Genomic DNA, 24,422 nt, shown 5'->3' with positions numbered 1-24,422 from the left:
CTCCAAGGACCAGTCCCTCCTTGCAACATGCCCAAAGTATGTCAGACGAAGCTTCAGAATCCTTGCCTCCAAGGAGCATTCCGGCTTCACCTTCTCCAAGACAAAGTTGTTTGTTCTCCTAGTAGTCCGTGGTCTATTCAACACTCCTCTCCAGCACTGTTAAGTCAGTGACAGCTCATCGCCACCCTACGAAGAGCAGATCTAAACCTTCACTGTCCTCACAATCTCTCGTGCTCATGCCCGTCATGGTAGTATGGTAGTCACTGTGCCAGTCTATCTCATTGGGAATCTTCCTCTCTCTCTGATCCTCTACCTTTCCCAGCCTGCTGTCTTTTCCCGAGGATCGCTCCCTCCTGAAAGCATGTCAGCATCCTCACCACTAAAGAGGGTTGCATGTCCTCCCAGGCACATTTGAGTTTGCTTTTGTGCAGTTCCGGGGATAGTCAGCGTTCTTCCTCAGCACCACATTTCAAAGACATCAACTCTTCTTTGCTCTTCCTTATTTACTGTCCACCTTTCAGATGCATAGGAGGCAACTGAAAGTACCGTGGACTGGCTCGGCACACTTCAAATCGACACACTTGCTCAAGATGTCCATAAAACTATTTATAGACATTTTTCAAAATCTACACGAAATTTCACTTTCATGTAGGCTTTTTATAAGTCACAACATATTAGTCTTCATTGGATGTTTTAAAAACATTTTTTCAATTCAAAAGCCATTCTCAGACAGCAAGCCATCTGGGCCAGGACTCTAGTTTCTCAACTCCTAGTTTAAAAAGAAAATCTTGTTGCAAAAGAGTTCATGCTTGCTCTTACAAAGAGAGCAAAAGTAGGAGCAAGCTACCATATTTTATCATGTAAGAGTACTCAGAAATTACCACTAACGAGCAGTTTGATCAAAAATTCTACAGAAGAATTTTTATCAAAAGATTGCTAAATATGTGGAACAGAGTTTCCTATTATAAACAGAACACAGACTTTCTGGAGCCATTGAGACTAAATGAACCCCCTAAACTATTGCTTTTCAAGGTTAAAAAAAATTAGCTATTTAATGCTTTTTAAGGTCTAAAGGCAACTTTTAAACCTTAAACCAAATCTGTTCTCTGAAGTCTTCCTTCAATAACAATGAAAGAGAGCTTATTATCTAATTAGTAAAATGTCTCTGCTGTGAACATTGTGCGTTTTAAAAAAATTAACTATATGAGATCAAAATAACAATACCAATTTTAAAAATGTTGGAAGGACAGTAAGTTTAAAGTAATAGTAGTGGAATAATTGGGAAAAGAATAGAGAGAAAGATATAATTAATGGTTGTGAATTATAACCCATTACTTATCAATGATTTGGAGAAAGTGCAGCCAGAATGCACATTGATAGCAAAGATGGTGAAACTTTGTCTCAAATGTTTCTAAGAGAGGCTGTTCCTTGTAAAGGGACGTCATGCTTGGAAATGTGGAAGGTCAGAAAAAGAGAGAAAGTCCCTCAATGAAATGGATTGGTCCAGTTACTGCAATAGTGTGATCAAGTGTGTAAGAGATGATGAGAATGACACGGGATAGCACTGGGTTCAGATCTCTTGTTCATAGGGTGGCTATGAGTTGAACTTGACTGCTACCCAACAGCAACAAATCATTCGGGGAGCTCTGGTGGATTAGTCAATAGGCTATTCTGCCGCCAATCCAGAAGCAGCCGTTTTGAATCAAAATCGACTAGATAGATGGACCAGCTCTTCCTGAGCGATTTACAGCCTCTGAAAAGCCACTGGAGCATCAGCTATGAGTTCATTCCAACTTGATGGCAATGAGGTTTTGACCATCGGGGAGCTCTGGTGGCCTAGTGGTAAGAAGATACACTACAGTCCAAAGGTTTGAACCCACCAGCTGTTCTGTGGGGGAAGGATGGGTAATCTCCTCCAATGTAATTAACTGCCTCTGAAAACCCACTGGAGGGTCAGACACAAATCCGTTCTGACTCGACGGCAAACAACAACAGTTACAGTAGGTGGTGGTGGTGGTGGTTGTTGATTGCCTTCAAGCCTAGTGTGACTCATAGCGACCCTTTGAACAAAAGGCATGAAACCCCTCTACCTATGGTAGGTAGTGAGTATTGTACTGAACTACTAACAAAAAGACCAGAAGTTCCACTTTACAAGTGCTCCACAGGAAAAACATGAGCGAGGGAAATGGTGAGAAGTCTCTTCCCATTCAAGAGCTACCCCCTCGGCAAGCCAGAGTGCCCTCTGACCGCAGACTGGAGTCCCAGACAACTCCAGAGGACAAAGGAAAACTGTCCTATAGGGTTGCCAAGGCTGTATGTCTTGGTGGAAGCAGATTTTTCCTGCTATTCCCCCACAAAGCCCCAGGTGGGTTCAAATTGCCAACTTCTCGGTTAGCAGCCTAATGCCTTGAACATTGTATCACCAAGGCTCTTCTCACTGAATTACATATTCATGAATAGTTGAGATGGTGTAAGAATTTACCATTGTTATTGTTGGGCATTGCTATCAAGTCAGAACGAACTCATAGCTGCCACTCCAGCGGCTGTTTTCCAGAATCTACATCACATGAGAAGAGATTGTTTATCTCTTCTTTCTCCCAAAGAGCAGCTGGTGGATTCAAAGTGCTCACTTTTGGGTTGGAAGTGCAGCTCTCTATCCACTAGGCCAGCAGAGCTCCCGAGTAATAAACACCTTCCCCAGTTATTTGTTTCTGCACCTCTGATTTCCCAATTTTAGAGTGAAATGTACAAGAGGATTTCTGTGCTGCTTTTTGCCTGTGTTTTAATTTAAAATAAATTTTCAAAATCTTTTGTGAACACATATCATCTGCTAAAAATATACTCCTGAAGTACATAAAGAATAAAAAATGCATTTTTTTCTTTAAGTAATTTAAACATTGACCTGAATTTGTTCAAAAGCATTATAATTTCAAGATTTGGTTCCTTTTCAGATCTGGGATTTAGATGATCCTTAGGTTGGCCGCTAATATCATACCCAACAACAACCACAACGTATTAATACAGTTTTAATATAGTATCCCGTTCAGTGTTACCCCACCACCGCCATCCCCACAAGCATGTCTTTCTGTGGCGTGTTCTTCCCCCAATCCTAGTTCCAATTAGTTCATCGTCTGTCGTTTCTATTTTCTTGATTGTCTACCTTTTATTCCTTGTTCTTTTTAATTGTGGTCAATATATACATAACAAAATAGTTGCTATTTCAGTCCTCTTCACATGCGTGATTCCGTGACATTTGCATCACCATTATGCATTTCCCAATCACCCCTAAAATCCTGTGTCCCTGTTCCTCCTCCTCATGTTACAGTAAACTTTGGCCTCTCCACCCCTCCCTGATCCAGGTTTCTCATGTAAACCCAGTCACACAGTATTTGCCCTTTTATGTCTTAGTTCACTCAGCAAATATACTTTGACGTTTCATCCATGAATTGAGATTGCATGGCTCCCTCTGGCTGAGCCGTATTCCGCTGAATGGATGTACCACATTTGACTTAACCTCTCATCTATTTTTGATTGTGTTTTATACAATCTTTCTTTTACGTTGTTTCGTACAACCATTCATATACATGGTATTTTATGCAATTAATTACTATTGATCAATGATTGTTATTACCCCATGTTTTCAGGACTCTATTGGATTTTCCCTATTCCTCACACACCAGCCAAATCTACCCACTAACTTCTGCTGTCCTGGTGACTTCCACCCTCCACCTTGTTCCACTCCCTGCCCCTTTTGAAACTTTACAACATATCTTGAACAGTTATCCTTGTATTTTTTTTCTACTAGTGTATTTACAAAATTCAAATACAAATTTGAACAAATTCTTTCCATTTCCCCCACCCATCAAATTTTACAACCCAATGATTAATCCCCTCTTCCCTCTGTACATCCACATCCCTCTGCTTCCAGCCTCTCCCACCCCTCCTGGTTCCTTATACTCCTACAATAACAGTCTTATACAATATTTATCCTTATGTAATTGAGTTAGTTCACTCAGCATAATGCTCTCCAGTCCCTCCCAAGTTAGGTAATAATTTACAAAGTTATTACTCCAGCATGCTGCATAGTATTCCGTTGTATGAATCTTTCAATCCATTCGTTTTGTGATTGGACCTTTGGGCTGTTTCCATGTTCTTGCAATGGTGAATAATGCTGCTATGACAATATATACAAATCTCAGTTTGTGCCTCAGTTCTTATATTCTCAGGGTCTATTCCAAGTAGTGGAATAGCTGGGTCATATGGAATTTCTATGTTCAGCTTTTTGAGGAAGCGCCAAAGTGCCTTCCGGAATGGTTGCACCATTGTACAATCCCACCAACAATGTATGAGTTCCTTTCTCGCCACATGCTTTCCGGCATCTATTACTTGCTGCCCTGTTAAACTTTGCCACTGTTACTGGAGTGAAATGGTACCTCATTCTGGTTTTGATTTGCATCTCTCTTACTGCCAGTGATTTTTGTAATAATGGTCTTTGCTGCCTTTTGGCTACTGTGATGAGTACTGTGATGAACTGTGTGTCTCTTTCTCCGATCTCTCCTCCCAGGCGATGAATCCAGTGGCTCAGGGAGTGGCAGTGGGTGCATGGATGACGTGTGTCCTACGGAGTTTGAGTTTGTCACCACCGAGGCTCCAGCAGTGGATTCTGACCGGAGGGAAGTGGACTCTTCTGCAGGCCAGCTCAGCTCCTCCCTGCTCTCCTGGTCCCTCCTCGGCGTGGTCCTGGCACTGCAGAGACTGTGCAGATAATCCTGGGTGTGTGGTGCAAGAACACTGCATTTTAGCTATTTGAACAGCCAACTTCCTTCTTTTGTTACACTATTGGACAGTGGACCATGCCTCAAAAACCTGCCGTTTTCTATGAGAAGAGAGCAGAACAGCAACTGGCCTCCCTTTTTGTTCTCCCAAAGAGTTCCGGGTACCAGACCCAACTGCTTCCTCTGTCCGTCAGCTGTCCGTGGGGACCTTGTTTATTCTAGAGAGAATTCTTACTCAAATCTTTCGTACCAGGAGATTTTTCTTACCTTCATTTGCTTTTATGCTGCAGAAGTAATCTCATGTTGTGAGGTGTTTGGGTTTTTTTTTTCCCTGTCCCCATTTTAAAAAAAAAGAAATATAAGGGGTGGGGGGGAAGAATAATCATTCTTCTTATGAAATCAGGCCAAACCCCAAGATAACTACATTTGCAACAAACAAGCAAACAAGAGGGAAAAAAATGAAAGAACTTGAACACTATAAATTTGGCGTTGACAGTCAGCTCCCAGTGTAGGCATCTCTGTGACAAATGCTTATGTGCACAAAATGCTTATGGGGAGAGAAGTTTGGATTTGTTATTTATTTGTAATATTTCTTTTAGCAATGTAATGAAGCGACCATGTTGTCTTGGAGGTACTGTTTTGTACTCTAACTACACAATACCAAATTGATTTGGAGGTACTGATAACTAAACTTAAGAATTTCATCTTTGATACGAGAGAAAAACAAAAAAATACCGCCCCTCAGCACCTCTCTCTCACCCAGCCCAGTTGCAGTTTCAGTAATGGCACTGTTTTTTCTTAATCCTGGAATGTCTGATCATCTATCCACCAGACACAGATTTTTTCTCCCCCTTCATCTTCGGTTGACAGTGGACATACCTTTCAATTCATCCCCCTTGAGGGTCTGAACCGAACAGCCATCTTCAGTGATACAATCAATGTCTTTGCTTTTGTCACGGGTTTGAGATAAACTAGATATTTCTGAGCCTGTGCTCATTACCCTCCCCACATCATGGTTGATTAGACTAACTGATCAACAGTTAGATCCATAACAAGAGTTTTCCTTTTTAAATCCTTGCTTTGAGTCAGTTGGTTGACATATCACAAGGGCATTCTCTTTCACAGTAACTCACAACAATAAAAAAAAATCAAGAAAAAATTATATATATATATATATATAGTATTGACATGGAGATTTCTTTCACTTTTTTAGTCTTAGTATGATCATCTATTTTTATATCTATATATATATAAATCACAGATTTTAACTTCTTAATTCCAAGCTCAGGGTTGACACACCTTTGTAAGAAAAAAAATGTTTTGTCAACCAACTCTTCTTGTTTTGTGCTGCTCAGAGAAGACATTCCTCCGTGATCTGTGAGCACCAAGAATCAAGAAAGAGAACTTTTTACGTATCTAACTGTCCATTTATGAGAAGTTTGCCAGGGCACACCCAGGTTCGCATGTGTGTGCTGCAGCCTGGATTCTCCAGACCGTGTGTGCCCATGGAGAGAGCCACGGTGGGCAGGACTTTCCTGGTGATGAAAATTGTGCACGTGAAGAATGTGTTACCCACTCAAAACCATTGCTTTCATGTACGCCGCCTTCAGCCCTGTAGTCCGGTGTGGCACTGGAGTCAGTGACTGACTCAGAGGCCAATTTGGAGCCACAGCCTAATCCGTACATGTGCCAATGCCAAGTTCAACGCTCCCCAACAGAGAAACAAAACAAACCAAGCTGGGGCTTTTTGAATGCAGTTAGCTATCCATGTGTTTCTTGGTTTTCATGATGCATCTGGAGTTGGGAAAACGTAATATTTCAAGACAACGTAGCATGCTAGTCACATTTTAATTAACCCATTGACAGTAATGACACGTAAATGGTATTTTCGATTTCTGTTCTCATAAAAATTATAATTAGTTATTGATTTAGTCATCGCATTTAAGTAGAACACATGCGGCACCATAGTATTAAGTATATTTGAGCACTTTTACAGAACAGAAAGTATTTACAAGCATCTATTGCTGTTTTATGCCTAAAGAAATATGAAGTGTAGGATTCTGAATGACTTTGTGGCATCCTGTCCTTTAAATCTGTGTGAAATTAACACTTTCTTTCATTTAGCATCACATGCGTTAAAGGAAACTAGACATTTCACGGCCAAACTTTAGCTTCCTGTCACCCATGACATATCACAATGACATCTTGACGCAGAGCCATGTATTCATGTTACTAATGGCATTGTATGTTCCAAACTCATTACTGTCTTTCTCCAAATAATTAAGGTGCAATACAAATTAAACCATCCTTGATTTTCCAGAATGTTTAAGTAACAGCTTCTTAAGGCTTTAAATGACAAGTCCTTGTTCCTGTTATTATTGGGATTCCCCCCCCCCTTTCTTCACTATATTCTGTGAAATGGATCACGATGCCTTTCCCACCCTCATGCTTTTACCCCCAAAGGGTTTGTGCATCTGTATGATTGCACATTATTCAATGAATGTGAATCCATTCTGTACACACTAAACATGTAGGTAATATTCAAACACCTGCTTCCTTTGTTTCAATGCCTTCGTTATCAATATTATTTGTACTGGTGAGACATAGCAATCCATATCAGCCGGGCAGAGAGAGATGAAACGACTTTCAATAATGATGCCACAATATTAGTCACCATGTATAGATGTGGTCAAAACATTATTCACATTGTCCTTCCTGGTGTTTTATTCTAGTAACCATCATTCCAGTATGGCATATGATTTTTCAGACTAATTTAACGTGAGGATTTTTTTTATATCCCTAACAGAATTTGGTTTAATTTAGTTACCCCATCTCAGTGTCTTGAACTCCCCTTTCCTGGTGTTGTAGTGTATTGGACTGCTAACCAAATGGTCAGAGGTTCGAATCCACCAGCAACTCCAAGGGCGAAAGATAGACATTCTTCTCTTGCAAAGCTTTATTTACAGACTTAGAAACCCAATGGAGGACCTCTGCGAGTCAGAAATGACTCAACAACAGTAGGTTGGGTTTTTTCCTCCCAAATTAATTTCTCTCCATCCAAGTAGCCAAATGATAGAGATGAAAAGATGTACCTGCATCTGTTCTTTTCCCTGACCTGCCCCCCTTGGTTCTGAGGTCCCCTAGACCCCATGATCACCTCTGTTATGAGTAGAGAGAGATGGGCTCACTGGAATCGAATGCTAGAAATTGGTGGATGATGCTCATAACTGCAAACACTTAGCTTATTGAAGTGCCTCTATTTACATGTTCTTTAGTTATAATATGTATTTTTCTAACAGAAATACACGTCTGTAATTGGTGTATATTATACTTTGTATATGTTATAACAAACACTAAACAGAGGCTAAACGTCTTTAGCAGAGAAGAATGAATTGCAAATTTGAGAATTGGAACTCATCTGTGCTTCTGTGTTGAAGGGTAGCCGTGACCACTATCTGTCACTCTAATGAAAGTCAAGTTGGTACCTTGATTCTAGCCACTGTAGAACATTAGCACTAACTATCTGACTCCCTCACAGTAACTTACCCACCTAGGATAAGTAACTTGTGTCACCTGCTTTAAATCCAAGGGATGGAAAATACTGTTCTGTCTACACAGAAAACTCCTATTATTCATTGACCATCAGTAGTAACTATACAAATAACATCCTTTAAATCAAGCATATTGAAAATACCATTGGAAGTAGAGCCCTAGTATTTTGTTTCTAAAATATTTTCAGGACAATTTTCTACTTTCTTTTTCCTGCTGCAGACATTAGCCTATGTTAATTCTTTCGCCATTACATTCTTGTTTTGGCTCCAGGCTGAACATCAACTAGCGTCCCCAAGGAGAAATAAAAAATTAGTGAATTCTTGAGTTGTGATGCTTTAGCTACTTCTCTTTGCAAGGCTAATTATCAGGGGGTTTGTCTAGGGGCAGAAGTGCTGGCAAACATGAATTTTGACTTTTATAAAATTTGCAGAAATACAAACTGATTTTCACTTGCTAATCATCACTAATAGACCTTTCAGCTTAAAACAAAACAAAACAACAACAACGGAAAAGGCGGTTTGGCTTTGCCAACAGAAGAGAAAAGGATACTGTAACTTGTAAATTTGCAATGTATTCTGCCTTGTTGGAGACACTAGCCAGTGTTTAGTTCTAGGCCAAGTTATACAAATAGAGTATTGATTTGTATGCATTCTGGAGCCTTGCTGTATGATGGTTTGCTACAACACTGGTACTCAGCTTAGCAGAGGCCCTTCTGAACCTCATTCAAGGTTGAGTCGTTACTGGAATTTTTTACATTGCCTGATAATGAGGTACTTCCATGGAAAGATACTTAAAAACCACACAGTAGTGAGGTTTCTATGTGCATATACATAATCTATATGCAGAATAAATGTGTGCACCAATCAATCCTTTGTGACTGTCAAATGAATATCATTTGGGTTAAGATTTTTTTTTTCATTTCTGATTTGGATAGAAAATTGCTATTAATCTTGTATTAAAATAGTTTTTAAAAATCAACCTTTCTGCATCTTCTTAATATTTGTCAGAGTTTAAATTTCAGATATTTTGATATTTTTTTTTGTTTGCAACAACAACCACCTTTGTAGAAAACGCATTATTAAAATACAATTACGGACGACACAATGGTTGAGGCCAATATAGCTTGCCTTAGTACACCCAACATTTGACATCTTAAACTTTTAGAACTTTAGATCATTATATGTGTTAGATACACTTTGCCCACCACCACTCACAGCGACCCTAAACAAGAGGTGGAAACATTGCCCGATCTCACTCCATCCTCATGATCTTAATCTTGGTCCAGTCCATAATTAGTCACAGTGTCAATCCATCCCACTGATTTGGTAAGACTATCAAGAGCTTATCACATGTATAGAAAAATGTCATGCCTCTCCTCTATATTATTTTGTTCTTGGATTCCAAAGCTTCATCTGACATGCTTTGGGCATGTTGCAAAGAGGGACCAGTCCTTGAAGAGGGACATTATGCTTGGGAGGGTGGAGGGACAAGGTAAGAGAAGAAGACCCTCGATGAGATGGATTGACTCAGTGACTGGGATAATGAGAGTAGGTGTGTCAGAGACAATAAGGTTGGCTCAGGCTAGAGCAGGGTTCAGAGCTGTTGTAGTAGGATGAGTCGCAGGTAATTTGACAGCATATAACAACAACATCAAAGGTAAAATTTAGGTGCCTGAGAATTCGTGTCAAGACTTTTAAATGAAGTCAGAAAAAGTATGAAAGCACACTATCCACCTTTGGCAAATTGTATTGATTTTTAGAATTCTGAAAGACTTCCATGTTGTCAGGCATGCTAAATATTGCATTCAATGTGAAAGATTCATTGGCAAATGCTTACTGAACCCCTAACCAGTTGTCACCAAGTTCACCAACTCATGTTGGCCTCATCAATGCCATGGTAGAAGTCGGGTCCCTAAGATTTGGAAGCAGGAGTGGCATCTACTTCTGAAACAGCTTGCCTCCTGAAACTCTACGAATGGTGCTCAGGTCTTCCATTCATAGGGTCGCTATGAGTCGTGTATGAGTCAATGGAACCTAACAACAACAACAACAAAAAGGTTTTCAGTGGATCTTCATGCCATGCTTGCCCTAGAGGCTATCACTGGTTCTCAAAAACCACCAGATGAAAAGGATTCATTCTTTATTACAGTTAATCATGCAAAGACATCACTGATTTAAAGAATGATCTTTTAAATGAAAGAGTTGTGTAAAAAGATAAAGGTCCTCTTGGGAAAGCTATATCTGACCTTACCAATTCACAGTGGAGAACTGTCCCCTTCATCAACATCAACCTCAGACATGTTTCCCACATTCCTGCACCTCTTTCTACTCATCCCAACACCAAGCCTACTACTGTACTGGGTCCACAATCCGATGTAATAGTTCACAGAATGTACCAAACCCTATCAGAGAACCCAAAAGGTTATAATTCAGGTTGGCAGAAAAATATAATCAGTCAGTCAGAATAGCTTCCAAAATGTGTTTGCAGGTGCCTCAGCCTTGAGTCTCATAACTTTAGGCCTTGTTACAACATTCTCAGCCCTACTTAATATGTCCCCCACTCCCTGCAGCTTCCAGCAAATTTGGGCAAAGTCACGTAGTTCTGGTTCATGGGGTAGCAGTCCCAAGCCCCACTCTGTGTCCCATCAGGTTCCAAGTTCTCTGCTGTGGCTGCTATGACTGCTGCACCTTGAGACCCCGGTCTGACTAATATCAGAATATCTGTCCCAAAGGATGTGTTGCATTCTCTTGTTTCTCCTTAGCTGGTAATGAGGTTCTCCAAATTCTGATGTTGGATCTGCTCAATTTAATTGCAAGACTAGGCAATTCCCTTGGGGATAGGTGCACACACACACACACACACACACACACACAGACGCACTATTCGCATATTCCCACACATCAACATGACAAAGTCAACGGCTAGGGAAGCCATTTGTAACATAAACTCTTAACACCACAAACCAATATAAAGAAAAGATTTTAAAAATGCAATCTTCAGCTGTAAGTAATACAGCAATTAATCTCAGTTCTCATGGTTTGGTGAATAAAGAATCACATTGCCAACCCAAAGACTCGAAATTCTAATCTACCAGTTGATCAATAGGGAAAAGGTGGGAAATCTCTTCTAGTGAAATTTTAAGCCTCTGAAAACCCACTGGAGAGTTAGCTATGAATTGGTTCTAACTTGATGGATCTGAGCAGAGTTGAGTTTATCACTATTTTTACTGTTAACAAGGAAAGTACTTTCTACCAAAACACTTAAGAAATTTTAGGGTAGTCTCATCTACAAAACCAGACTATAATAAATTTTACTTCAAAAATAGACTGAAACCAATTTTGGGGAAGGAAGAAGTCCAATGGTTTTGGGAAAAAAGAAAATTACAAGCACTTTTGTGAAAGGACAAGAATATTTTCCTATTTTAACTTGCTGGTTTGGGGTTGAGACTAGGATGTGGTTTTTGTTGACAATAGGATGTGAGTTGATTGTATTTGGCCCCGTATTTTAAAAAGCTTTTGGGCCCTTGGGCCTGGGGCCCTTGGGCCTGCTTTTTGTGGATCTCTAGAATAAGACAAGCTTAGAAGCAAGAGTGGCATCCACTTCCATAAAAGCTTGCCTCTGGAAACTCTATGAACTCGAAGAAAAGATGAAAGTTTTGTGCTCAAGACTTTTATTCATGGGGTTGCTATGGGTCGTCTACAGCTCAACAGCACTTAACAACAAGAAGGGTAAATAAATTGGAATACATCCTTAAATAGGTTAATATATGTGCACAAGTATAAAAGATGGCTAATTTTAAAATCACCAAGTTATTAAACAATGGTAATTAGTCATGGAGTATTATTTTGTATCCTGAAAAATAAAAATATATCGTCACAAGGGTCTATTCCAATATATGTTCGCAATTCATTTCATGCCGATACCCTGACATTCCATAGACATGTTTGTTTGAAGATATAAGCTTATTATCACCCATATACTATTAACTCAAGAATGGAACACATGAGTACAGTTGGGAGGAACTAGATGCCTGTCTTTCTAATCTCCTCTGGGATTCAGCCTTCAATATGGATTGAGACACAATATCAAGAAGGCAGAGATTCTCACCACTGGGCCAATTGGGCAGCATCAGGATGGATGGTGAAGAGATTGAGATTGTACACAGCTTTAGTTTGCTCGGCTCCACAGTCAACACCCCTGGCACGAGCAGCCAGGATATTAAAAGACGTATTGCCATGGGAAAGTCTGCTGTTAGGGACCTCTCCAGAGTGCTGAAGAGCAATGGTGTAACTCTGGAGAGTAAGGTGTGCCTGATACAGGCCATGGTCTTTGCAATCACTTGTTATGCATCAGAGAGTTGGACAATGACTAGGGAGGATAGAAGGAGAACTGATGCCTTTGAGCTGTGGTACTGGAGAAAAGTATTGAGTGTAGCATGGACTACTTAGAAAACAAACAGATTCATCCTGGAGAGGGTTAAACCGGGCTGCTCCTTGGAGGCAAGGATTCTGAAGCTTCATCTGACATACTTTGGGCATGTTGCAAGGAGGGACCGGTCTTTGGAGAGAGATGTCATGCTTGGGAGGGGGGGATAGACAGCACAGTAGGGGAAGACCCTTGATGAGGTGGATTTATTGAGTGGCTGGAATGATTGGAATGGGTATGTTGGAGACAGTGAGACTGGTACAGGATAGAGCAGGGTTTAGGGCTGTCGTACACAGGGTTGCTATGAGTCTCAGGTGACTCAACGGCACATGACAACAACAACAACAACATGGGATGCACGCTCTAGTGAACCTGGAAGCATAAGGCAGTGCAGGAAAATGGGAATGCTGCCCTGTTAGTGTTCAAGGTTGGAGTGAAGCAGGAAAAGGGCTAACAAACTAGATTCAAGGAGTGAGGAAGAAGATCTGCTTTGAATACAATCAGCTTCTCTTCAAGAAGAACAAGCAAGTAACTGGTGAAATGAAAGAAAGCATTGACCAGGCAATAGTAGCCATCCATTCTCTCAAGAGATAAGTAATGAACAATTACCACATGTCAGACCTGGTTGGAGGTGTTAAGAGCAGGACAAGACTTCTGCCCTTGGGACAACCTACATTCTAGGCAGGGAGAGACAAACTGCAAACTAGAGCAGAGACATGAACAGGATGTTGCCAGAAAGTGAGAGGTGCTATAAAGAAAATTAATCAGGACATTGGATTTTGGCTGGGGGGAACCACCCACTTTCGATTCATGGTCCTGAAAGACCTTCTCAGATGATATTTGACCTAATGACAGAGAGAAGACAGTCATGCAAACACTTGGGGACAGAGATGTCCAGGCTAATGGGAAAAATCTTAACCCAGGGGTGGTCTTAGTGTACTTCAATGTGTCTGCAGGGTAGACAGTGAGTTTCACAGTGGTGAGAAAGAGCACTGAGTATCAAGAAGTGCTTGAAATGCTGCACACTGGAAGCCCTGTCAAGCTGAATGGCCAAAGGTAAGGTTTTTACCATTTAAAACAACAAGAGTCCCCAAAAGACACAGCCCTTCTCACGGTAGTTGTTAGCATGAAGCAGGTGATCTTTATGCATTTCATGTTTATAGGATCCAAATCATGTCGGAATGATGATGCCGTTTTCTATTTAATCAATGAGGCACGATGAGATGAATTCATTTTCCCAGTCAGACAGACAAGTAGGTGGTGGAGTTGTTATGTAAATTAATATTAGCAAGAACTAAGTAGAAAAGTGGTGATATGTATGGATAATTTTGGTTTTTATTACATACTGAATTGGACTGCTCAAGGGTTCTGAGAATTTGCAACAAGTGTGAGAATTGGCAGTAAGTATGAGAAATTAAATCCAGAGATTTTTACTGGCCTGAAGGTTCAACCTAAAGGCACATGCCATCATATGAATTCTGACTCATCAGGACCCACTGGGACACGAACCCCTCAAAAGATTTCTAAGATCTCCTCCTAGGAGCTCTAAGGCTGTAATCTTTAGAGAAAGAACCACTGTGTCTTTTTCCTGTGGAGATGATGGTGAATTTGAACCACCAGTCTTTTGGTCAGAGACTGAGTGTTTCAACCACTGTGCCACCAGGACTCTTTCAACAGGAATTATTGTTGTGTGTTGTTGCGTTGGAACCGGCCAATAGCTGACCTTCCACCAGGAACAGACAGCCCGTTCTTCTCTCACAGAGCAGCTGGGGGTATGCCTGCAGGATTGTAGTGCAGCTTCCTACCACTCAGCCACCAAAACTCCCTAGACAGGAATTTCTGTCCCTATTTTACAGATCTTCGACAGTGACAAGGGATGATAGAGAATTGATGCCTTTGAGCTGTGATGCTGGAGAAGAGTGTTGATTATACCATGGACTGCGAGGAGAACAAACAGGGTTGTCCTGGAGAGGGTTAAACCAGACTGCTCCTTGGAGTCAAGGATTCTGAAGCTTCATCTGACATACTTTGGACATGTTCCTTGGAGAGGGACGTCATGTTTGGGAGAGTGGAGGGACGGTGCAGGAGAGGAAGACCCTCGATGAGATGGCTCGATTCTGTGACTGGAGCGGTGGGAATAAGTGCGTTTGAGATGGTGAGGTTGGCACAGGATAGAGCAGCATTTAGAGCTCTTGTACATAGGGTTGCTATGAGTCGCAAGCAGCTCAGTGGCACACAACAACAATTTTCCAGATCAGAGGAACTACTTAGTAATGCCAAGATATTTTCAATGGGTTTCTGTCATTCTTCCCCTTCCTTCTCTTTCTCTCTGAAGCCCAGCCCACCTCATTCCTATCTTCCTCTCATTAACCCAGGGAAGCATCCCAGCAACACTGCCACAGGAACCCTGTAAGCCATCTGCCCAAGGCCACGTGGGCGGAATGATAAGCAAATGGACTTTTGATTCCTCTCTTGTTCTGAATCACGCTGCAGATACTAAGAATAATGTGTGGAATACTAGATGTCCCCCCCCATTATATAAAGTCAAAGAAAGCTATATCCAAATTTCTTTATTAAGATCTTGCTAGTGATGCAAGAATTATTGTTGTTCAGCTTGAACCACTGCGTATTAATTTGCACATTAGGCTGTTTTCATAAGTCAAAGGTGAGCCTGGGTTCTGTGCGGGCACTTGCCTTTGGGCACTAAGAGTGTGTCTTCAGACGGGGTGAGCTGTGAGAAATGTGGACGCAAAGGACTTTCTTTAGGGAAGAACTAAAAAGACATCCTCACCTCCCACACATTCTCTCTAGCACAATCCTTTGCATTTCAGCGTTTTGGCTGAGATCAAGTATGAAGGAATTCTCTGACCTGCTACCCATGTGCCTCGTGACCGGGGAAAGAATGGAGGTGGGTGGGATACAGCCGCTAAAATGAAGAAAGATTTGAAAGCTGGAGCCATTGAGAGCTCACGATTGGTTTTCTACAGCAATCTTTCCATTTCTGACCAGTTAAAGTCTCCTCTCAAAGGGACAGATTTTCTACAGATAATATAGTAGCACTTAATGAAATCCTCCAAAGTCGCAGAAAAGCCACCGTATACTGAGTGGCTGCATATTTTTCTCTGCTCACCAGTTATAAATAAGAAGTATGTATGCCACAAATTGCCAGAGACAGTCCCGTTTATGCCTCTTCGCAACGCCTTGACTTGCCTGCTGGTGGTCCTAATGCACTAGGTGATGTGTAGAAGAAAGATGGTCAGTCTCCGGCCTCAGAAACCCAACGGAGGGTCGTCCTCAGTCAGAATCAACCTGATGCCAAGGGATTGACTCTTGGCTTTTATTTTCCTATCCTCATAATGTCTCTGGTTTGAATGAAGAGAATTATATAATCAACCATGACATGATTACTAGCCACTTTTCTCAAATCAATTTCCACCCTATTGAGTATGGCACATTATATCCTTTATTAAAATAGCCATACAATTGGAGAAGTACTGAGTAGCGTCAGTCACCACTAACTTCCTACTTTCAATCTCCTTGCCCACCCATGGCATCAGAAAACATCCAGAATGAAAATCAAGAGTTAGCAGCAGCTCTGACCTTGCCAAACTAACTCCATTTTCCAAAGCTGCATGTGCTCAACTCTAAAGATTATTATGCTGTCACCCTTAAACGCACAGTCCTTGAAACTTGATTTCCAATGACCGGCCTCTTCTGCATTCCAGATATTTTGCTGGAGATGTCAGTGAAAAACAAAACAAAACAAACAACACAACAACAACCCAAAACGACAGTTGTTTTAGTTTGTGCTGTGTATTAGTTTTATTTGCTCTGCTTCTACAGATCCAGTTTCTTCATTTGCCTGTTTCAGCATTTCCTCAACAGCCGCAAGCTTGTCTTTTTTCTTTTACGGTGAAGTGTGCAATGAGTTTCATGATCCCTGTGGCTAGGTTGGTAATCTAGATCAGACCCTCTAATCTTTTTCTTCTGATCCAGACTGCAAGACGCACTGTATCATTTGGTACCAGAAATTCCCATTGCACTAAACTAACCTCATCCCTTTCCTTCCCATAGAAAAAAAGCATTCCACAATGCAGGCAAGTAATGATGCGATTGTTACAGAACTAAGAATGAATCATTTCAGGCTGAAGACACAGAAAGGCAGTCACAGATCTTATTCATTTACTTTTCACACTTTCCAATTGATTCCTACATTGAGTTTGTAAAATCCTTGTGCTGCTCCCTTTTAACTAGCTGCTGTGCTAACTTGTTCCAAAGAGACACAGGTGTGGTGGAGAAGGTGCCACCTGCTGGTACCTGGTATATCAAATTCTATCTCTCAGATTTTTAAGGAACTTGCAGAAAGGATCTCTCTGCTTGTAAGATATTCAGTCCTTCAAAGGCTTTGGTTCCCTTTGCAGGAGTATCTATTCCTGAAAATGTGTTAAAGATCAGTTGAGTATAAAGTGTAGGCTTTCATTGTCCATGGAATAAAGGTTTATAATAGAATGAAAAGGGAGCTTTGGTGGCCTAGTGGTAAAAATCTGTGCTGTAAACCCAAGGGCACCCAGTTTGAATCCACCAGTTGCTCCAGAGAAGAATGCACAATCTCCTCCCATGCAATTAACTGTCTCTCAAAAGGCAGCTGTGGGTTGGTTCTGACTCAGTGGTACACAACCAGAGCATAGAATGAAACAGTTTACAAGCTTGTAAAAATCTAGTGAGAGATCTAAATTTATTTTATATGTTTATTGTTCAATAAATGGAGCCCTCTCCACTATGTCTATGTATATATATGTCTATATATGTCTATGTATATATATGTCTATATATGTCTATGTATGTATATGTCTATGTATGTATATGTCTATGCATGTATATGTCTATGTATGTCTATGTGTGTGTGTATATATATATATATATATGCAGATATAATTATCAAGATGCACTCCAATCAAGAAGAAAGCAAGAACAATTACTTTTTAAAACATAATCTGCAAGTAGTACATTGCTAATGAATCTTCTTCCAAATGTGATGGCATGTTCTTCTTCCTGGAATCCAGGGGCTTTTTAAAAATTATTTGCTCAGCATACAAATTAATCTGAAATATGATGAAAGCATAAAACAATGATATACACCTCTCCCAATTTTTAACCACAAAATGTCTCCTTGTTCTGTTGAAATATCTACTTCTTAGTCTATGTGCAAGTTCTCCATGAGCAAGCCTTCTGGCATTCCCATTCTCCACTATGTCACTCATACTTTATTATGATCCACACAGTTAATATAAAGGTGACACAAGATTGCTTGCTGAAAATGAAGACTTCAAATACCATTGACAGAAAGAAAACCTTTCATTTCAGATGATACCGTAACAAAGGAAACAAAAATCTTCATAACTGGTCCAATAAGCAACAGCATGGTAAACAAAGGAAAGACTGATGTTGTCAAGGATTTCGAGTTACTGAGGTCCAGAGTTGATGAACTAGGAAAGCAGCAGTCATGTAATCAAGTTAGATTTTACGTTTAACAAATCAGCTTCAAAGGACCTCTTTCAAGTCCTAAAGAGCAAGGTTACCACTTTGAAAACTAAGGTGTGCCTAACTCAAACATTGGTATTTACAACTGGCTTATGTGCATGGCAGTGCATATAAAAGATAAAAGAAGAATAGATGCCTGTAAGTTGTGGCATTTGAGAACAATATGAATATATCACACTTGCCAAAAGACAGACAAATATCTTGGAAGATGTGAAGCCACAATGTTCTTAGATGGCAGGATGATGTTTCTGGATCTCATACAGTCTGTACATGTTATGAGGAAGAATCAGTTCACGGAGAAAGACATCAAGCCTCGTAAAGAGAAGGTCAATTAAAAAGAAAAATATTCTCAGGAGGACTAATGAATACAGAGGTTGTCGCATTGGGTTTAAGTGTCACAGTGATTGCCAGGATGATAAGAGATTTGACAGCATCTCATTCTGTCGTACATAAGGTCACTGTGATTCAGAACCACTTCAACAGCACCTAACAATAACAACAACAGCAAAAATCCCGACGAGACAACACCACTACCAACAGTGCTTGGGGAATATTCTAAGTCTTTCCCATATGTATTTATTCTGTCCTCAATGCAACAACATAGGAACTATTACTATCATGTTTAAACAGATGAGGAACCAAGACAAGTTACCTGACTCCCTGCAAGGTCCTATATGGGCAGCAATTTGCAGAGACGGGAGAGAGAAACAAGTACTGAGTCCCCAGTGCTGCAAGCGCAGTGTGGTGAATTCTACAGGGTACCCCAGGCACATGGCTCTGAGTGAACGGAGACAAAGTATTCCCTGCTACTCAGTGGCACACAGAGAGGAGAAAGGCCACGTTTTCCTGAAATAATGATCTAGCGTGGCCTCCATTGCAGGGAGAAAAATCGCATGAAAAATAGTCTATGATGATCTCATTTCCATATATGCTTTTACTATGCCAAGTTTTTAAAAATTGTGTTTCCTGTACTTACCCTGGGGTCTTGGAAGAATGCCTAGTTCCAGGAGAATATACATAAAGCTATATGTATATGCACATAAATATCCATGTACTTAAATGATTTTTCAAAAAGGGACCTGGTGGTGGGGTTTGCTGTAGTGTGGGGTGGTTTTGGGGGGGCCTCCCCTTTATTCTTTCTTTCTTTTGGAGAAACATCTTGTATTCCAAAGGAATCAACAAGGCAAAATATTGACTAGGAAAGTTCTCATTCAATCTTAAGGTCTTGACGTCATCAAGATAAACCTCAATGGCTTTGGGCTGGGCATTTATTAAATCATCTAGCCCCTTGACTGAACTATAGCTTTATATAACACTCTGTCTCCCGAATGCTCTGTGTGCGGCGCTCCATTGTCCAGCATGCTGTCAGAACACATCATCTCAGCTGGTGAGATAACCCCCCCTCCCATAATAATGCTCACACCAGCCTTGCTCTGGGCTTTGGGAACAGGGGAGGAGCAGGGGAGAAGAGAGCAGTTGTGATGTCCTCTGGAAGGTGGGACTTGACATTTCCTGCTTTGCCCGTCCACACCCCACTTAGACGTAAACCTTTATTAGCCCAGTGTGGAATATGGCACTCGCCTAAGCCACAGTCATTAAATACCATTTTTCCCCGGAAGGCTCCCTTCAGCTCCTCGCTTCCTCATCCTTGTTTAGCTCATGAAATTTCGTGACAAATCTCTCAGAGAGAGTGTTCAGAAATCACCAAGCAGCTAGACTGTGAACCGCTGCGTTCCCATCCATCAGGGGAAGGACTTGGACGCCAAGGATGTTGTATTTCCTGTTTGCTTTACATTCATTATGTGTTTCTTGCTGAGCCTGCCTTTTTCCACCCGTATTGAAAACCGAGCTGACTAATGACGCTCCATTAACACCAACTCATGCCGGTGATTAGGCGTCTTTGGAAAGTACTTAATATCTACTATTAAAAGATTTTGCTTTGCAGCGATGGCAATCATGCCAGATGTGATATTGTGTTCTTAGACAAAGGCAATCTTGAAAAGCTTTCAAGGTAACATTTAAAAGTAATCTTTTATTAGGTTGCCTAGCAAGATGCCCTGTAAACTCTTCAAACACTTAAGAGGTTTCAGTTCAGAAAAGAATGTGCTACCAGATGGAGGCGGTAATTACCTCGTCCCCAAACTCAGATTGTGTTTGCCCTGCCTTCCGCCTACAGAGCTGCCAATACGATATCATATCCCACTCTTCACTGGTGCCTACCGTTCCATAATTCCTGCTGGTGTGCATTTGTAAATGAACGCGTGCTTTTCCTAAGAACAGCGGAAGACAAAAATATTTCCGTCATGTTGTCACACCTACTGCCTGACACAGATCACAAAGGACAGAAAGAGAATTGAATTTGTGATAACTGTTTGCAGGCGGAGGACTAGGAACCCAGGAGTTCTTTGCCAGGGCACCTCGGCTTTTCACTAAGTATGCAGCTACTAGCTTCTTTTCAACTCTGGCAGAAGCCACCAGGGGACACTTGGGAAGCTTTCTGAAAGGCATTCTCCTACTAATTTTCAAGTCATTGGAAAGACGCTTTAGCATCTGTTAAGATATCTGTTTCCCACCCTGTCTAATCTGCCTGAAACTAATAGGGAGAAAATTTTGAGAGATGTTTCTTAATTAAGCACGAAGAAACGTTGGAAGGCTGTGCTAAGTTAATCACAGCTGTATTGAAAAAGGGAGAAGGTTAAATACCCCTTCAAGGAGGCAAGGGTGGTGGGACTTCATCTCGCATACTTTGACATGTTATCAAAGAGGTCAGTCCTTGGAAGAGGACATCACGCTTGGAAAGATGGAAGGTCAAAGAAGTAGAGGAAGACCTTCCACAAGATGGTTTGAAACAGCAACTCCATCAGTGAGCTTGAGCACAGCAGAGACTGTGAGGCTGGCTCAGCGTCCCGCAGCTTCCAGTCTGTGAAAGCAGGATTGTTACGAATTACAGTGACTTGGTGGCACCAAACAGAAACAGCAAATCCCTAGGCATTTGATTTTCTTCAAATTGTGCCGTAGGATTATTTGAGTGTTTTGTATTTGGAAATGTTGTTGTCATTAGCTTTTCCCAAGGACTGGTCCGTCCTGATAATGTACACAGAGTTATGAGAGGAATTCTCACCATCCTCCCCTCTAAGGAGCATCCTGGCTGCATGTCAAACCTACTGTCAGGAAGGACTTCATCAAAGTGCTAAAAAGAAGGATATTACTTTAAAGATAAGGTATGCATGACCCAAGAGGCGTATTGTCAATTATTTTACTGAATGCAGAAGTTGGAAAATTAATAAAGAAGATCAAAGAAGAACTGGTGCCTTGGATTTGTGGTGTTGGTGAAGATTGAATATGCCATGAGCTACAAAAAAACCAAAAAACAAACAAAGAAACCTAAGCAGACCTCTCTTGGAAGAAATGCAGTTCGGGTCCCTCTTAAAGTTCAGCATCGTAACAACACACAATCCCCCATTGACAAGTGATGGCCCTTACAGGAAGAGTATTGTATTGACAAGGAATTGAACCTGAGTCTCCCGTGTGAAAGGAAACAATCCTACAACTTAATTATTCCTCTTTCTTACCCTAAGAGCGATCATAGGTAACCTTCGAGTGTCTTGGAGCCTTTTGTTTGGCCTGAGGACTCTAGAGATGCCATACACGCCTTCATAGATCACTCCGAAATTCCACTTCTACCTCAGCCAATGCCCCCGGCAGGAACACTTAAATAATTTACTGTCCAAGTGAAAAATGCAATTCAGAGCCTCTTCTACAGGAAAAAGTACAGTCTTCGGTAGTAAAACATAAACCTTTATTTCTCTCCTAGTGTCTTGGTTTGCCAGGATAGTTCTAATTCCTTATTAAGTTTTAAAGTGTGGAATTATTAACATGTATTTTAATTTATGTTTACATTGTAAAATGCCAGTTTGGAATGCAAATTCTTGAATAAATTCAATTACAGCGTTCTTATTTCATGTCTCTTACATATCCATGCATTTTGTTTTTGTTATAACAGTAGAAATATTTCCCAAAACTAACTCAACTGATCTTCACGGATTGACACATAACCTTCTGTTAACACTGTGAATTTACTGCTGAGTCAGGAAAGGTTAAGGGGTACCTGAGCCACGCTGGTATATTTTCAATGGCTTCCCCTGCATCAGAAAGTTGCACGAGGCGTAAAGAAGATGCCTTTGAAGTGTGGTGTTAGCAAACAGTATGGCCATGAACTACCAGAAGAATAAAGGGATCTATCTTGGTGGAAGGGCAGCCAGGGCATTCCTTAGAAGCAAGGAGAGTGAGACTTCACCTTCCATACTTGGGCATATTATTAGGAGAGGCCAGTCTTTAGGGGGGTGAGAGGAATCAGGCAGGGAAAGGAAGAAGGTATCAAACGAAAGAGGGTGACCCTCAATGAAGTGGGTTGGCAGAGTGACTATAGCAATGTGTGCGAGCATGTGAGAGATTGTGAGGATGGCGCCGGTTTAAAGAAGGATGAATTATGTAGACTGCATTGAAACGGATGGGGGAGAGAACAGTTTAAAAGCAATATATTATCGGGTATTATAATTATCATAAGAGTCCGGAATGAAGGTTGCAGAGTAGAGTGTACTCGGGGTGGGGGTGAGGGGTGAGGGGTGATTGTATACCAATGAAGGAGTTTTTCTTTTACTTTTCAAAGAGAAGAGAGAACTGGGGGTCGCGGGGAGTGGGCAGGGAGAAAAGTACAATAATGAATGAATAGAAATAAAAAATCTCTGTAAATGTTCATTGAAATCAGTAAAAAAAAAACCTCCCTCATTGGTACACAATCGCCCCCGCACATCCCCCAACCCCACCCCCACCCCCAAATATAATCCACTCTGCAACCCTCATTCCGTACTCTTATGATAAACATAATGCCCTAAAATATAATACTTTTAAACTATTCTCTCCCCCATAGACTTCAATGCAGTAAACATAATTCATCCAGTTTTTCTCAGTCTTTCTTTTGCTTTTCAAGGAGAGGAGCAAACCAGGGGAGGCGGAGGGGGGTCGGGGAGAGGGGTGCAACAATGAATGAATAGAATTCCAAAATCTCTGTAGATGTTCATTGAAATGAAAAATAAATAACTAAATAAATTTTTAAAAAACCAGGAAGAAAAAAGAAAGGTTCTCATCTGTTGTTCAAAGGGTCACTATGAGCTGTGGTCATCTTGGCAACATGTGACACGAACAGCAAGGAAAGAGGAAATGGAAAAGGAAGATTGAGTTGCGGTATGGAATATCCTTTCTTCCTAGCATCGCTTGATACGCTGATTGAGCCAGGGAATGAACATGAATGAAGAAGGCCACAGTGGGTTTGTTTCAGTGGTCCCTGTGTCTGGGAACGCCGTTGCCTTCCGGTGCTGCTCCTTCGTGCTGCGCTGGTGGCCTAGTGCGTGATCAGCTGTGCTGCCAACCCCAAGGTTCACAACCCAGTGAACAGTGAGCAGTGGTTCAGCAGGACGGACACGAGCAATCTCCTCTCACTGGAGTCAGCTGTGAGTCGGTCCTAACTCCACGCCGTACAACAACAACAGCACTGCTGTAACAGACACACCACAAGTGGGTGGCATCAAAGAACAGGAATTTCGTTTTTCACAGTTCCGAAAGTGAAACTTTCAAATCAAGGTCAAGTCTGACCCTGGTCAATTGTTTCTTTGTCAGTTGCCAAGTGTTCCTTGCGCCTGTGCTGTGTAGTCTATCCTTCTAGAACTCAGAAGTGATTACATTTAGGACACTTTTGGCTATTTAGAACTTTAAAGGTTAGATCTCGTTAGCGTAGCAAAGGAGTCTTATTTCTAAGCAGGTTTATATACACAAGTGTAAGAATTACACTTCCAGCACATCTCTTGGGGGATAAAATTCAATCCATAGCACCCTTCTGTTTTAGAAGCAAGCCCTCCTGCAAATGAAGAGCATGATTCTGGGAACCAAGGATTCTGAAAAGTCTGCTGATGGTCATCTTTCTGGAGACGTGCACATCCTCCAGAGAGGAGCGTCTCTCCGTGGTAGCTCCCTCCGCACAAGAGTTCTGTCTCTCCTCAGCACCTGTCCACACAGATCTTCTCACATAGGCGGAATGTGTTCCCACGGTTGTGATTTTAAGCCTGCTGCATT

At 41.2% G+C, this 24,422-nt stretch overlaps 1 protein-coding gene across 1 annotated transcript in view; it reads left to right on the top strand.

Annotated features, from left to right (window-relative positions):
• The window catches only part of GPC6 (glypican 6), a 1,593,112-nt gene extending 1,587,774 nt beyond the window's left edge, over nt 1-5,338 (top strand). The window contains exon 9 of the mRNA XM_006879575.1: nt 4,565-5,338. Within this exon, the coding sequence (XP_006879637.1) occupies nt 4,565-4,767 (203 nt within the window). The 3' untranslated portion in view covers nt 4,768-5,338. The remainder of the gene's footprint in view (nt 1-4,564) is intronic.
• The last annotated feature ends 19,084 nt before the right edge of the window (nt 5,339-24,422 follow it).

This window comes from Elephantulus edwardii, unplaced genomic scaffold (assembly GCF_000299155.1).
Source record: "Elephantulus edwardii isolate Elephantulus edwardi_28Jun2011 unplaced genomic scaffold, EleEdw1.0 scaffold00004, whole genome shotgun sequence".
Lineage (NCBI taxonomy): Eukaryota > Metazoa > Chordata > Mammalia > Macroscelidea > Macroscelididae > Elephantulus > Elephantulus edwardii.
The sequence above is the reverse complement of the archived record's forward strand: the minus strand, read 5'-3'. Positions and strand labels throughout refer to the sequence as shown.